The sequence below is a fragment of the Cnephaeus nilssonii genome, assembly GCF_951640355.1.
Source record: "Cnephaeus nilssonii genome assembly, chromosome: 1".
Lineage (NCBI taxonomy): Eukaryota > Metazoa > Chordata > Mammalia > Chiroptera > Vespertilionidae > Cnephaeus > Cnephaeus nilssonii.
This window is the reverse complement of record NC_137072.1, coordinates 100023519-100038557: the sequence shown is the minus strand read 5'-3', so window position 1 is coordinate 100038557 and position 15039 is coordinate 100023519. Positions and strand designations below refer to the sequence as shown.

At 50.5% G+C, this 15039-nt stretch overlaps 1 protein-coding gene across 1 annotated transcript in view; it reads left to right on the top strand.

The window, feature by feature from the left end:
• Nucleotides 1-9791: 9791 nt before the first annotated feature.
• Nucleotides 9792-15039, top strand: part of PCDH7 (protocadherin 7) — a 433042-nt gene continuing 427794 nt past the window's right edge. Inside the window, 3 exon segments of the mRNA XM_079768337.1 lie at nucleotides 9792-10558; nucleotides 10560-12875; nucleotides 12877-13113. Of these exon segments, the coding sequence (XP_079624463.1) occupies nucleotides 9932-10558; nucleotides 10560-12875; nucleotides 12877-13113 (3180 nt within the window). The 5' untranslated portion in view covers nucleotides 9792-9931.

The following is a 15039-nucleotide window of genomic DNA, read 5'->3' as shown; positions in this document are numbered from 1 at the left end:
CTGAAAGACACTGGCCAGGGCACCTAAAAATGGTAATTTTGGGTAGCTGAAGGCAATATTGGTGTATAAGCCTTCAGAAAAATACTATTTTATAGGGCAAAGTAAAACAGAAGCTGGGCACTTCTTTCGTTTTAGTTGTATCTTTTAAAGCTTACCATGGTTTTCTCTCACCCTCTCTTCGATGGTTTAAGTATCTCTGTTTTTCAAGAAAGAAGCAAATGCTTCATATTTGTTAGATGAAAAGGGAAGCTTTATATCAGATGTCACGGACAAGGCAGGGATAGTATTATTTCTTCCCTCCAAATAGGCAGACATGCTCAGACTGTAGCTAACATCTGGAGAGAGAAAAAAGGAAACACTCAGAAACAGAATGATCTAGTAAGCCTTTCAGGGCTGAATTCGGATAGATACTGTTACTAATCACAGCTGCTTCCTTAATAATGCATCAGAATACTTAAGACTTTATAGCCATAAGTTAGCCAAATTAAAATCTTCTATTTATATCCTCATAATGGGTTTTTAAACAGTCATGTGGAGACAATATTGAAAATCAGTTACACAGCCAAAACAGGAAATACAAAGAATAACCATATATACATAGAGTCATTATTATCTTTCCATCGCATTCTCATGTGAGTCAACAGTACTTTATCAAAAGTCCTGTTCAAAGTACTGAAGTATGGTAGCAACCATATTTAGGTAAAAACTGAGTAATGAATCTAAGGTTTAGATTCATTCCCAAAAGACCAGTAGGGAATGAAATAAGGCTTTAAGGACATTCATACATTCATCTCAGGTAAAAACTGCTGTTTAAATTTTAACCCTGCTCTTTTGGCGCCTGCACGCACTTACTTACTTAAACAATAGAGTAGTTACCTCAGCCCCCAGATTGAGACCTGGAAACTCACATTGATCCATCACACATCACAAAGGTCATTTTCCTGTGCCTGTGGACCAGAACCACAGGAGATTGATTCCCACTGACTCAGTGGCTCCAGGAGTTGACTACCTTTAGAGATTATTAACCCTGCTCAGTTCTGCTTTTGTACAATCTGCTTTCGCAAGCTAGATCCACATTCCAATGTATTTAGAATTTAGAACAAAGGGAAATTCTTGTGGTTTAGACCTTTAAAAGGACTGCCTACACCTAGGATGGGACGGTCGTGAGGGTGGCCAACTGCGTGTGGTGCCCTCGCGGCCATCCTGGCCAGTTCAATAAATCCTTGTCTGCTTTTTTTCAATCAATCAGCAGCCTCCAGTGGTCTTATTTTTGACTCCAAGGTTCGACCCCACAACAGTACCAGTTACCAGGGAACATTTAACTAGACTAAAACATGTTTGCAAATGTTAGAAATCACCAGGCACAAATTTATATAGCTTTTTGAAGAATTTGTCTTGCTAATAGAACTCTATTTTCAACTATGGGTAAACAGCACACTGCTGATTTTTAGGGAGGTGTGGATGAAGCCTATATTGTTCATTTGGTGAAACTTTTAACGCAGCTTTACTTGGATAGTTCCTATATTTCATCTAATAAATGCTGAAACAGGCACTGAAAACATACCACTGCTTTCCAAAGTCAATATTGGTCTGAAGTTTATTGTTTCTTAGTATTGGTCCTAGGTCAGGTTAATAATCAGTTTGACTGATAGAGTTGAACAATGATTTCCTTTTGGCCATCCTTGTTCCCTTTGGAAGTGAAATTACACTTTCACTCAGGATTGCCCAAACATAGTCAGTGGCCTCATCTAACCACAAGGGGGCCAGGAAGTCAATCCTGCCAAAAGTCCAGAGTCAAAGCAGGAGATACTTGGGAAAAGTTCCCAATGAATTACCTTTTAAGGATCAGCATCTATCATGGGAAAATTCATTGCTGCTAAAGTACATTATATTCAGTATATTAACCACTCCAGAAACATTCCACATTTTGTATTTTCTAAATGCAATGGGTTAAATTTGATGGAATCAGATGTTGTACTACCTGGTGTTGATGGTACCATTGCAATTAGCTAGTTATTAATACCAGGAAAGGAGCAAAAGGGAAGGCCAGACATTATAAGCATGGTCATCCGGGCAGCTTCACCAGGAAGCTGCAATTTCACACTGCCCAGGGAGCCACTGGGCCCATTCTCTGAAGATTCCTGGGGGAAGGCACTGGAACAAGGGGAGCATGGGCGCATGCTCAGTGAGGCGAGGTGCCCAGGTGTCGAAGGGAAGGTGTCTATCAGTCAAGCCTGCGGAACCATGGATTGGCTAGAGAGGGTGGGGCCACAGGAAGCCTGCAAAAAAATTGGGCATGACATAATTCCCCGAGACAAAGGAGTTTGCTCTTCTTGTGTGGCTCTCTTGGCTCCTTTGGATCTTGGGGCTCTTGGTTCTTGTGGTTCTTTTGCATTCACCCATGTTTCCTCCATCATCATGTGGACCCCATACGCAATGGACTGATGACCTGCAGTGGGAAACACAAACTCCGTGTGCCTGATGCTGGACTGGACTGTGTCCCAACATGGAACAGAAACTTTTGGCAATGATTTTAATCCTAGCTCTACTGAAGTCACAGTGTTAGGAATAAGGCGAGCCCCCCAAGTCAGGGGTTCTGGTAGAATACAAAACACTCGGGAGCCAGGCAACAAGGCAAACATATTTACTTCTACGTAGAAGGGTGCACACACATGGTCTGGAAGGGCATGCACACCGAGCAGACGGTCTGCTTGGCTTTATAATCCCTGACGCACATGACCTGTCCTTAGCTCTTGATTGGAGCTCAGGCACACAGTCTTTCACGATTGGCTAATTCAAAGGGAGAGGTTGGCCTTTGCTGTTTCAAGATGGCGGCCCCCAGGGGAGCTGCAAGCCATGCGGCCAACATGGTGGCTGCCAAGTCATTCGGTCCAAAATGGCAGCCGTCTAAACTGTTCTTTGACAGAAAAGATGATTTGTTTATTCTCACAACAGCTACACTTCTTCCATGGCTGGAGAGAGGGAAATGGGACTTTGGAAACTCAGGAATTTAATTCCATAGAAATAAAGCTTTCTACAATATCTCATCCTCCCATGCTAGTCTCAGAAATTTATTTTTCTGGTGATATCACAAGAAGCCCACTCCCACTAGCAACCAGTGGGGATGAGGTGAGCTCCCCACCAATAACATTGGTAATTAACACAACAAGTAATGTAATTAGCATAGGACAACCTAGTCAGGGGCTAAGACTTACAAAGCTAATTCATAACTTTAAACCATTCTTAATAAAAGTAAGGTCATTTATTTGAGGATTATATTCATACAAGCCATTATAATGACATTTCCCTCCAAATCCTTAATATATTATCTAGCTTAGAGGTCATTATTCACAGCAGCATCTGACATATCCTGCCATGATAGTAAAAAAAATGCCAAATGTCTTCAGTTCCTGATGCAAAGGGCATTGGAGTGTTCAATTTTACCACAGATGGTGACAGGGAACAGCTTTAGGTGGCCACAAATAGTAAGATATACTGTTTTGACCTATCAAGGGTCTTTTTACCCAAAACTCACCCAAATATTGCAAAATACTGTGTTTTTCTCTCAAGCTTAGAGTTTTGCAAATTCATAATAAATAAAGATGGGGGAAAATCCATAAATTATCCTGTAAATAAAGACAATGTTTGTCATTTATAGTACCTAAGTCTTTGTGTGTGTGTGTGTATATATATATATATATATATATATATATATATATATCATAAATTGTATATCTGTGCTATATTATGTATGGTTTGACATTTAAAACTTTAGAAATTAAAAAAGAAAATCTGTCAATCTAGGCTAAGCTTAAAGTGAACATCATTTCTATTAAGTGTCATTTTAAAACTGAAAACACTCTTTTTTAAATGGCAAGTCACACAGACTATAAATTAATATTTAAATAAACACAAATATTTTCATGATTTTTTCCCCTGTAAACAGAGTTTTTGTAATGGCTTTGTGGACGTGTTTTACAGTTATCAAATAGGTAGCATGAATCGATTTCGTTGAGTTCTTAGCTTGTATTCTTTTATTGATATATTGCAATGATTTCATGATTTAAACAGCACAACTGGTTCTATTCCTTGGCTGGAGACCAACTAAATAACCACTGATGCAAGCAGTTATTACCTGCTTAAAAGGAAATCTGTGGTTTCCTTAAACTGCTGAGTTGTAATGTCCATCAAAAAGTTTGTTATTGCAATGAATAATTTAGCCATTTCAGTCTACTACACATCTTAATGCTACAAGCTTGTATTTAAGGTTGCAAAATAAGCCTAAAGTTTCTCAGAATCATACTTGCTATAAGGCAGTAGTTATGCATAGCTATATTCACTATCTGAGATGATATATGTTTAATGGACAAATATTTCTAATGCTTATTTATCAAAGGAGGACAAAAGAATCAAATTTACCAAATGTAACTGGAGAAATGATGGATAGGAGAGGCTTCGGAAGCATGTCTAAGTGGCTATCACAGGACCCTTTTATAAAGATGAGAAAGGTCAATGGATTTGAAGGCGTAGGGGTGTCATTTCCTCTGTTGGTCCCTTGGTGGAGTTCTTGAGTCACTTTCTCCCTTCCTGTCAAATTGCTCTACATTTCCTCCCAGAACTGGCTATCCTGTTTACTGTATTTAACCTTTCTCTAGTATTATGGTGCATACAGTGTGTATAATAAATGAAAGGTTCCCCCCCCCGGAGATTATATCTCCAGCACCTACTTCTTTGTGTGTTTTTTTTTTAATCCATAAACGTTTGTTGTCATTACTTCTCTTCGCGTCTGTTCTTGGGACTTAAACTACATCACGGATTCCGAATGCTATTTTTCAGCTCCGTCACTGAAATTCCTTAATGCAAAGCAGTTTTAAGCAAGCAAAGTTAGTGGGTAAATTCACACACACAGAGAGAATATTGTAAGTGAAGGTAGGATATTTGGCATAGAAAGGGAATCTTTGGCCACGCTTTTATTAAATGCCCATTAGAATAGAGAAGATTTCTGTCATCAATTTCCTATTTTATATCTTGGTTACAAAGGGACATCTCTTTTTATTGTCCTTAAAAAAACGAAAATCAAAATCAAAAACAAAAAAAACCCTCTACATTTCAACATTCCCTGGAACATTTTGCTTCATTCAAGCGCCTGTTCCTCTGATCGGCGCAGGTTTTAGGACACTGCTCTCTCCTTTTCTCTCTCCCGTTCTGGCCGCCAAAGCAGCAGCCCCAGCCGCAGCACCAGCCACCGGCCCTGTAATTTATTGCAGCCGGTTACACTTTCGATCCCATTTCCTCCTGAACCCTTTCCTCTCAGGTTGAGGAGATAAATGCAGCCTGGGGGCTGAAGGGCCGGGCGGGGTTTGCGGGTGGGAGCGAAGCCGGATATCACATTCCCTTGGTGAGGTCTAGGGCGGGGGGAGGGGGAGGGGGGGCCGGATTAAGTCCCCCGGTTCCGTTTAATGAAATTGCTGAGCACTTGTGACACCGGCTCTAAGACTGCGGAAATGGGGCGGGGGCGGGGGAAACCGCTTCTCGCCTTCATTCATCCTCCGCGAGTGGGCGGGAGGCTGGAGTGGGAGTGTCCTTCTCTTGACAGGGGCCGGAAGGGGATTGGGAGCCCCGGCCGCGGCAAGGGCGCCCCGAGGTCTCCTCCTCCCTAGCCCACACCCCACCCCGCTCCTTCCGTACCCTTTCCCCAGGGCCCCCGCCGCCCGGCCCCGCAGCCGCGATTCCTTGGCTGGTCCCCCGGAAAGGTCGGAGCTGATCGGGACCAGCGGGGGAGGGAGCGAAGCCCGGAGGCTCCGGGCTCTGGCTGGCTGGCCGCGCTGCTCTCCATGCCGCACACGTAGGACCCATTTCCCACGCTGGCTCGGAGCGGCGGCCGAGTGGGTAGGGGTGAGAGTAGGAGGGTGGGCTGGAGGCTCCCTCCCGCTCGCAATGAGAAAACCACTCCGCTGTGAAGGACGCGCCGCGCCCCGGGTCATCCGGGAAGAACTGTGCAGCGCGCGCTGGGGACAAGACGCCCCCTCCTTCGCCCCTCAGCGGGGTGCGCGTGCAAGAGTGCGCGCTGGGGAGGGGGTGCCTGTTTGAAGATGGGGTGGGGAAAGGGGTGGGGGGCTTGTTCAAGTTTATGGGCTGGTGAGGAATGAAGGAGTGCGCTCTGTCTCTATCCACCCGGCTGCCTGAAGTTTGCAAAAATCTTAGGACAGGCGGCGTGGGGGAGTGAGCGCACTGCACCATATTGCCGCGCATCGGAATGCCCCGGTGCGAGCCGCCGAGCAGAGACAGCTTCCTTCTTTCTCCAGCGATCGTGGGGGGGGAAAAGGGGAGAGGGGCGTGTGTCAGGCGTTCTGTTAAACCAGAGTTGGCCAAATATTGGGGAGATTTGGCGTGATTTGCCACTTAGCCGGCCGGGAAGGCGCTGCGGCGCCCGCTCCTGCTCCTCCCCACCCGGGCTCCAGACTGCGGCGGTTCGCACTGAGTCTGCGCGCCGGGCTTTTCTCGCTGATGCTGCAGATATAAGCGCTGCGAGGCTCGGGTGGCGGCGACCGGGGTGGGTGGGGGTGCGGGTGGGGGTGGAGGGAAGGCCGGGTTCCCGGCTTGGCCGCGGAGGAGGAGCCCCTGAGTGTGGCTGCTTTAGCAGACTGGAAAATACTCGCCAGCTCCCTGGCACATACCACACACACTCCCACCTCCGCGCCTCGCTTTCCCCCCACGGGGAGAGCTTGAAAATCTCTGCCTTTTCTCCCCTCGTTCCTGCTGGCTGCGCCATCCCAAACAACTCCCGCCACAGCTGCTCGCAGACTTTATTGCTGTTTGTCTGGTTTAAATCATTCTGTCTCCTAACACACGTCTCGTAAAGACAGAGTACCCACTACGGACGGATTTTCTCCCCCTGCTAGCTTTAAATTTTCCTTTAAGGGGAGGCCCTCAGATGCCTATAGCTTGGACAGCCGAGCTAAGTAAGGACCAACCACATCCCGGCAGCAGCCCCTTTTCTCTTTTGAGAAGGTAAGAATTCTCCCCAAACATCTCCTACTTCAAATCCCCTTACTCTTGGAGGGGCCCCCTCGTTTAATCGCCGCCAAAAATCAATGAAGAGTCAGTGGGTCCAGTGCAGAAAACACAAACCAGGACTCCGATCTGATGAGGTGGGCTGCGGTGGCCGTGATTGAATCCTGGGGAAGCCTCGCGTGGGGGACTACCGTGTACGATCAAGTGGCACAAAGTCAAAAAAAAAAAGGGGGGGGAATAAAAGGAGCTAGGGACACTTCAGCACACAAAGTTGCCATTAAAGTTTATTCCCCTTTTATCCAGATAGGTGACGCTACACTTTGCCAGTTACTAAAGGCTGCAGGTTTTTGCTCAGAAAATAATATCGAGGCTTCCAACATGTGTTTATTCCCTAGGCGCGCGCGCACACACACACACATGGTCTACCCCCCCGCCCCCCCACCCCCGTAAGCAAGCACGGTGACAGGACTGCCAAGCATTTAAACAAAGACAAGCACCACCCTCCCAAACCCCGAAGCCTAGTCCACCGGAGTCTACCCTCCCAGTAAAGGATTTCTCTCCCGCTTTCTCTCGAGTTTTCTGTTCTCTCTGAACCACCGCAGCTCATCATGGTTTCTCAGAACACCAGCGTGGCTTCCCCAAGCCAACGATAACCACCCCCTAAACAAGATGCTAAATCGCAAAGCGGAGACACTCCGTGGGGTGGAGAAGAGCCTCTGAGAAAGGGGGAGAGGAAGAAGGGGGAACGGCTCCTGATCCCGCTCCAGCTCTCTCGCACACGCACCAGGCATTAGAGGGGAAGAAATTGACAAGCTCCAGGGAGAGAAAGCCAGTCCCTCCAGAAGACGGTGGCTGCACTCGCTGGGGACCTGGGTGGTGGTGGTGGGGGGATGCTGGCTTAGGGGGACTGACGAGGATAGTGCACACTCAGAGTGCCCCCCCCCCCCCGCCCCCGGTACCGAAGCCGGGCTTTCCCGAGCCAGAGGCTGACTAGTGCTCCCTCCCGGCCCTGCGCCCGCCCCTCCACTCCTCCCCCGCCCGCCTCCCCGCGAGTGTGTAGTTTCTGCGCCTCGGCTGCTATTGCCGCCGCCGCCGCAGCGCCGGGGACAAGCCTGCGCCGCTAGCAGCCGCCGCCACTTTGGGCAAACTTGCGGGTTTCCGGTTGGCGGCTAGCGAGCGGGAGCTTCCCACTTGCCATTCGGTGTCTTAGAGCGGTGGCCGCTCGAGAGGCGGCGGGAGCACCCCGGGTTAGACAGGCTCTCTCAGACGCAAAAGGGGACGAAACAACTGCGGAATTCACCCTCCGTGCCAGGGCACTTCCGAGGCAACAACCGGCTGGCACTTTTTCTCCCCTTGGCAAACTGTGTGTGTGTGTGTGTGTGTGTGTGTGTGTGTGTGTGTGGTGCTCCCCCCCCCCCCCCCGACCCCAAGCTACTTGGCAGCTGCCTCCGACTCCCCCTCCCCCTCCCCCTCCAACTCCTCCCCAAAGCCTTTGGCTTTTCTTTGGAAATCCGGACAGAATTGGGCATCTTTGTTAATTGCCGTTGGGGGAGTCCGGCCAGAGGCTTTCGCCCGGCCGGCGTCGCCGGCACACAGAGCCTGGTTTGCTCACCTTTGAATGGCAAAGGGATCAAGTTCAGCTGGAGTTGCCTTGCGTGGGGACTGGATCAAGGGAACGGAGAGCGCAGGAGAGAGAGTGGGAGAAGGGGAAAGGGGAAAGGAGCGGAGGGAGGAGGAGGAGTGAGGAGAGGGAGGGAGGGAGGGAGGGAGGGGAGGGGAGGGATCGAGAGCGCGGGGAGAGAGAGGGAGAGGCTGCAATCTCCTCCCTGAATCGCGCACAGCGCTGCAGATCCCAGTGCTCCGACATGCGGGCCGAATGCAGGTGAGGGAAGGCGCGGACTCTGCGGCTGCGAACCCAAACTTGTGCCCCGCGCGGTGCGTTCGGCTCAGCCTTCGCCCCCGCGGGCGCACGGCTGCTGCGGTTCCAGGCGGCGGCTTCGTGACTAATGACCTTGCGCAGAGTAGTTAAGAAAAAAAGAGAAAAACAGCTTTCCGGGCTGAGAAGAGACGGACTCTCTGGGCATCTCTGAAGATGGCTCGGGCTGCTCTTCGGCGCGCGGGGGCTCCCCGGACGCGGACCGCTCTGTAAAGGCGAGTGGTCTTAACGCCGCTCGGTGCCCGGAGCGACCTGACGGGTATTTTTTTTTTTTTCTTTCATTCTCTTCTCCGTGGACTGGCTCCCCCGCTGCCAGAGCGGAGTCGGAGTTGTTGAGACTGGCTTGTTGCTGACCCCAGCGCCTGGTTCTGGAAGCGACTCTCCAGGTTCGCCTGGGCTGCCCGGAGTAGGAGCTGGGTCTGGAGTGAGTGACTGGAACGTGAATTGGACTCAACTCGAGGAGCAGCGAGGACGAGCAGGGTGGGCAGGCGGGGAAGGCTGCAGGCTCGCTCCCCGCCGCTGCCCGGCTCCACCGCCCGCCTGCCGGAGCGGCCCCGGCCCCATCGGACCGAGCCGGGACGGGAGCCCGGGATCCTCCGCCCGCTGCAGGGATGACTCCGGGGGAGGGGGCGCCGAGCCCGCGGCGCGCAGTGTCCCGTGAACTGTGAGTACTGCGACTGAACGGCGGCCAGCGAGCGGGCGATTAGCACCCATTGCATGAATTATGAAACAATAACTTTCGGAAGAAGCTGGAGGAAAAAGCAAAAAAAACAACAAAAAAGAAGAAGGATCTGTCGCTGGCTTCCCCTGGCCGACTCTTACGCGCTGCTCTTGCCCCCTCCCTTCTCTCCCACTCGCTCCTTCCTTTCCTGGAGAGGGGAGAGGGCCGGGAGGAGGGCTGGCGACCGGCCCCCGGAGGAGAGGGGCGCCGAGGGGGGGGGCCGTGATTAGAAGGAGCAGTAGCAGCAGCAGCACGAGAAGATGCTGAGGATGCGGACCGCGGGATGGGCGCGCGGCTGGTGCCTGGGCTGCTGCCTCCTCTTGCCGCTCTCGCTCAGCCTGGCCGCCGCCAAGCAGCTCCTCCGGTACCGACTGGCCGAGGAGGGCCCCGCCGACGTCCGCATCGGCAACGTGGCCTCGGACCTGGGCATCGTGACGGGCTCGGGCGAGGTGACTTTCAGCCTGGAGTCGGGCTCCGAGTACCTGAAGATCGACAACCTCACGGGGGAGCTGAGCACGAGCGAGCGGCGGATTGACCGCGAGAAGCTGCCCCAGTGTCAGATGATCTTCGACGAGAACGAGTGCTTCCTGGACTTCGAGGTGTCGGTGATCGGGCCCTCGCAGAGCTGGGTGGACCTGTTCGAGGGTCGCGTCATCGTGCTGGACATCAACGACAACACGCCCACCTTCCCGTCGCCCGTGCTCACGCTCACGGTGGAGGAGAACCGGCCGGTGGGCACCCTGTACCTGCTGCCCACCGCCACCGACCGCGACTTCGGGCGCAACGGCATCGAGCGCTACGAGCTGCTCCAGGAGCCCGGGGGAGGCGGCGGCGGCGAGGGTCGGCGCGCCGGGGCTGCCGACAGCGCCCCCTACCCCGGGGGCGGCGGGGAACGGCGCGAGCGGCGGCGGCGGCGGCGGCTCCAAGCGGCGTCTGGACGCACCGGAGGGCGGCGGCGGCGGCGGCGGGGCCAACGCCGGCGGCCGCAGCAGCGTGTTCGAGCTGCAGGTGGCCGACACCCCGGATGGCGAGAAGCAGCCGCAGCTGATCGTCAAGGGGGCGCTGGACCGCGAGCAGCGCGACTCGTACGAGCTGACCCTGCGGGTGCGCGACGGCGGCGACCCGCCCCGCTCCTCCCAGGCCATCCTGCGGGTGCTCATCACCGACGTGAACGACAACAGCCCCCGCTTCGAGAAGAGCGTGTACGAGGCCGACCTGGCGGAGAACAGCGCCCCGGGCACCCCCATCCTGCAGCTGCGCGCCGCCGACCTGGACGTGGGGGTCAACGGGCAGATCGAGTACGTGTTCGGCGCGGCCACCGAGTCGGTGCGGCGGCTGCTGCGCCTGGACGAGACGTCGGGCTGGCTCAGCGTCCTGCACCGCATCGACCGCGAGGAAGTGAGCCAGCTGCGCTTCACCGTCATGGCGCGCGACCGCGGGCAGCCCCCCAAGACCGACAAGGCCACCGTGGTCCTCCTCATCAAGGACGAGAACGACAACGTGCCGTCCATCGAGATCCGCAAGATCGGGCGCATCCCGCTCAAGGACGGGGTGGCCCACGTGGCCGAGGACGTGCTGGTGGACACCCCCATCGCCCTGGTGCAGGTGTCCGACCGGGACCAAGGGGAGAACGGGGTGGTCACCTGCACGGTGGTGGGGGACGTGCCCTTCCAGCTCAAGCCGGCCAGCGACTCGGAGGGCGACCAGAACAAGAAAAAGTACTTCCTGCACACCTCGGCCCCCCTGGACTACGAGGCCACCCGCGAGTTCAACGTGGTCATCGTGGCGGTGGACTCGGGCAGCCCCAGCCTCTCCAGCAACAACTCCCTGGTCGTCAAGGTGGGCGACACCAACGACAACCCGCCCGTGTTCGACCGGTCGGTGGTGGAGGTGTACTTCCCCGAGAACAACATCCCCGGCGAGAGAGTGGCCACCGTGCTGGCCAGCGACGCCGACAGCGGCAAGAACGCCGAGATCGCTTACTCGCTGGACTCCTCGGTGGTGGGCACCTTCGCCATCGATCCCGATTCCGGGGACATCCTGGTCAACACGGTGCTGGACCGCGAGCAGACGGACCGGTACGAGTTCAAAGTGAGCGCCAAAGACAAAGGCGTGCCCGCGCTGCAGGGCAGCACCACGGTGATCGTGCAGGTGGCCGACAGGAATGACAACGACCCCAAGTTCATGCAGGACGTCTTTACCTTCTACGTGAAGGAAAACCTGCAGCCCAACAGCCCCGTGGGGATGGTCACGGTGATGGACGCTGACAAGGGGCGCAATGCCGAGATGAGCCTGTACATAGAGGAGAACAGTAACATTTTTTCCATCGAGAACGACACGGGCACCATCTACTCCACCGTGTCCTTTGACCGCGAGCATCAGACCACCTACACGTTCAGAGTCAAGGCGGTGGACGGGGGCGACCCTCCCAGGTCGGCCACAGCCACCGTGTCTCTCTTTGTTATGGACGAAAATGACAATGCCCCCACGGTGACCCTCCCCAGAAACCTGTCCTACACTTTACTGCCACCTTCAAGTAACGTCAGGACCGTGGTAGCCACGGTGCTGGCAACAGACAGTGATGATGGCATCAATGCCGACCTTAACTACAGCATTGTGGGAGGGAATCCCTTCAAGCTCTTTGAGATTGATCCCACCAGTGGTGTGGTTTCCTTGGTGGGGAAGCTCACCCAGAAGCATTACGGCTTGCACAGGTTGGTGGTGCAAGTGAATGACAGTGGGCAGCCTTCCCAGTCCACCACAGCTCTGGTGCACGTGTTTGTCAATGAAAGTGTCTCCAACGCGACTGTGATTGACTCCCAGATAGCCAGGAGTTTGCACACCCCACTCACCCAGGACATAGCCGGTGACCCAAGCTATGAGATTAGCAAACAGAGACTCAGTATTGTCATCGGGGTGGTTGCTGGAATTATGACAGTGATCCTAATCATCTTAATTGTCGTGATGGCAAGATACTGCCGGTCCAAAAACAAGAATGGCTATGAGGCTGGCAAAAAAGATCACGAAGACTTTTTTACACCCCAGCAGCATGACAAATCTAAAAAGCCCAAAAAGGACAAGAAAAACAAAAAATCCAAGCAGCCTCTCTACAGCAGCATTGTCACTGTAGAAGCTTCTAAACCAAATGGACAGAGGTACGACAGTGTCAACGAGAAGCTGTCAGACAGCCCCAGCATGGGCCTGGTACCGATCCGTCAACGGTGGGCCTGGTAGTCCTGACCTGGCCAGGCATTACAAATCTAGCTCCCCTTTGCCTACTGTCCAGCTTCACCCCCAGTCACCAACTGCAGGGAAAAAACACCAGGCCGTACAAGATCTACCACCAGCCAACACATTTGTGGGAGCAGGAGACAACATTTCAATTGGATCAGATCACTGCTCTGAATACAGCTGTCAAACCAATAACAAGTACAGCAAACAGGTAAGATGCATCCCAGATATATTTCGATATCCCAGAGAAGGCTAATGATTCTGAGACAGGGCATCTTCTGCAGCGTTTGGTCTTTTTCTTTGAAGCTGTCATTTAAAATTTTAATAAAGTAGGAATTAAATGTTAACTCATACACCATTAACTTGGTAGAGGCCACCTATGCAATTACCGGTAAACCACTGTATTTTGCAAGTTACTAGAGAAAATATTCCAGGCAGGGAGTATTTTGTACTTCTCTTTGTACTTGGCAGTCCCAATTCATTCTACATTTGGTGTTTCCAGAATAAATCTGTATATATATTGTTTGGATGGTTATCTGTAACCTGAAACTATTTTTTTTTTGTGGCTACTAAGTGGAAAATTGCATCCAGAGATGTTTTCTAAAGTTACTACTGGTGTCTGTGCAACTTGGACACTCTGTAAAAGTTTTAGCTGCCTTACCCATTATGCAAAATTTTTACAGATAAGCAGATGCTGAGTCATGCAAATGTTGTGCCAAGTCTGAGATTCAGAAGTATTGACTACACTGACAAAAACGCTGGTTTAAAAATATTTCGTGATATGCAAATGTCACGCAAAACCACATTTTTTTTATACTTTGACATCTAGAACAGTTAAGACTGCTGTGAGGTTATACAGTCAGCGTTTGCATTCTTCATGTTTGATATTAAAAGTTTATAAGCAAAAGTACATTTTATGAACCACTTGTTTAAGCCAAGCAACAAAGGTGTTCATGTTTGGTGCACTGTGTGCAAGCATATTTTGGTTTGCATTGTGCTACACCGAGATTATAAAGGTGATGGGGAATATTTGGTACAGTTCTTTCTCAGTGAAATGTAGAAACAGTAAAAATAGTGCATGTTGAGGTTAACTTTATAAATCATAAAGTTTATTTTTGAAAGTTTGCTTGTGTGATATATGTAATACAAAGTTTACTTCTTCCACTCACCAAAGTTTGGTACACAGCAAATAAAACCTCTTGGAAACTGCTGTGTCTAATGCTGTAGCCTGTACATAGAGAACAGTAACATTAGTTGCTGTTGTTATCTACTGTGAGTAGATAATAAATCTACTAACAAATCACATATTTCTTAACTTCAGGATGCATCTCAAGAAACATATTTATGACTGGCAGAGACTATCAAATAATAGTTTTTCTATTAGATATACTTTGCATGTGGAATGTGTGACCTGAGAAGAATTAAGGCAAAGGAAAAAGTTATTTTATAGCCTCATAAAATGTAGCTATTTAGATAAGGAGAACCAGAGTCGATATTCTGTTATATCCAATAATCAAAGCAATCCAAGAAAACACAAGTTTGAACTACATGTAGGCTTTTGAAAATAGGTCTTTTGATGCATGTGAGCCTGAGTTATTTACTTTTTTAAAATTGAAATTTGACAAGTAGAAAGTTTATATCTGTTGTGTCCTTGCTTTACCTGGAGTTAGAAACAGATTTTTGTTTTGTTTTTGGTGCTTTTATCAGGTATTTTTTTAAAAACAAGGACAATAACAGTTAAAATAATAATGCTTTTGTAAAGTAACTTACAATATAAACAGAAATAAATTAAGATTTGTAGAAATTTCCCCAGGAAATGGTACTTTGTCATGCAAAAGCCTGTGAAGAGATCTTTGTGCAGAATATTTACTATTCAGCTGTCATCCTAATAGGTCTTTTTGTCTTGTGGCTGAATGGCATTTGCATTCTAAATGGTGGAATCTTAAACTTTTGAGTTGACATATCCCTGGCAGATTTATAGTTTTGTGTTTTTTTTTAATGTAACCACCTCATACATTCTGTGCTGTCACTTAAGCTTTGTTTGGCTCATCAAATGGGGTTAACTCTATATTCTTGAATATTTAAAACAGCCAATATCAAGACTGTTGTGGCATCCTGTTTAAAAGGCAAAGTGATA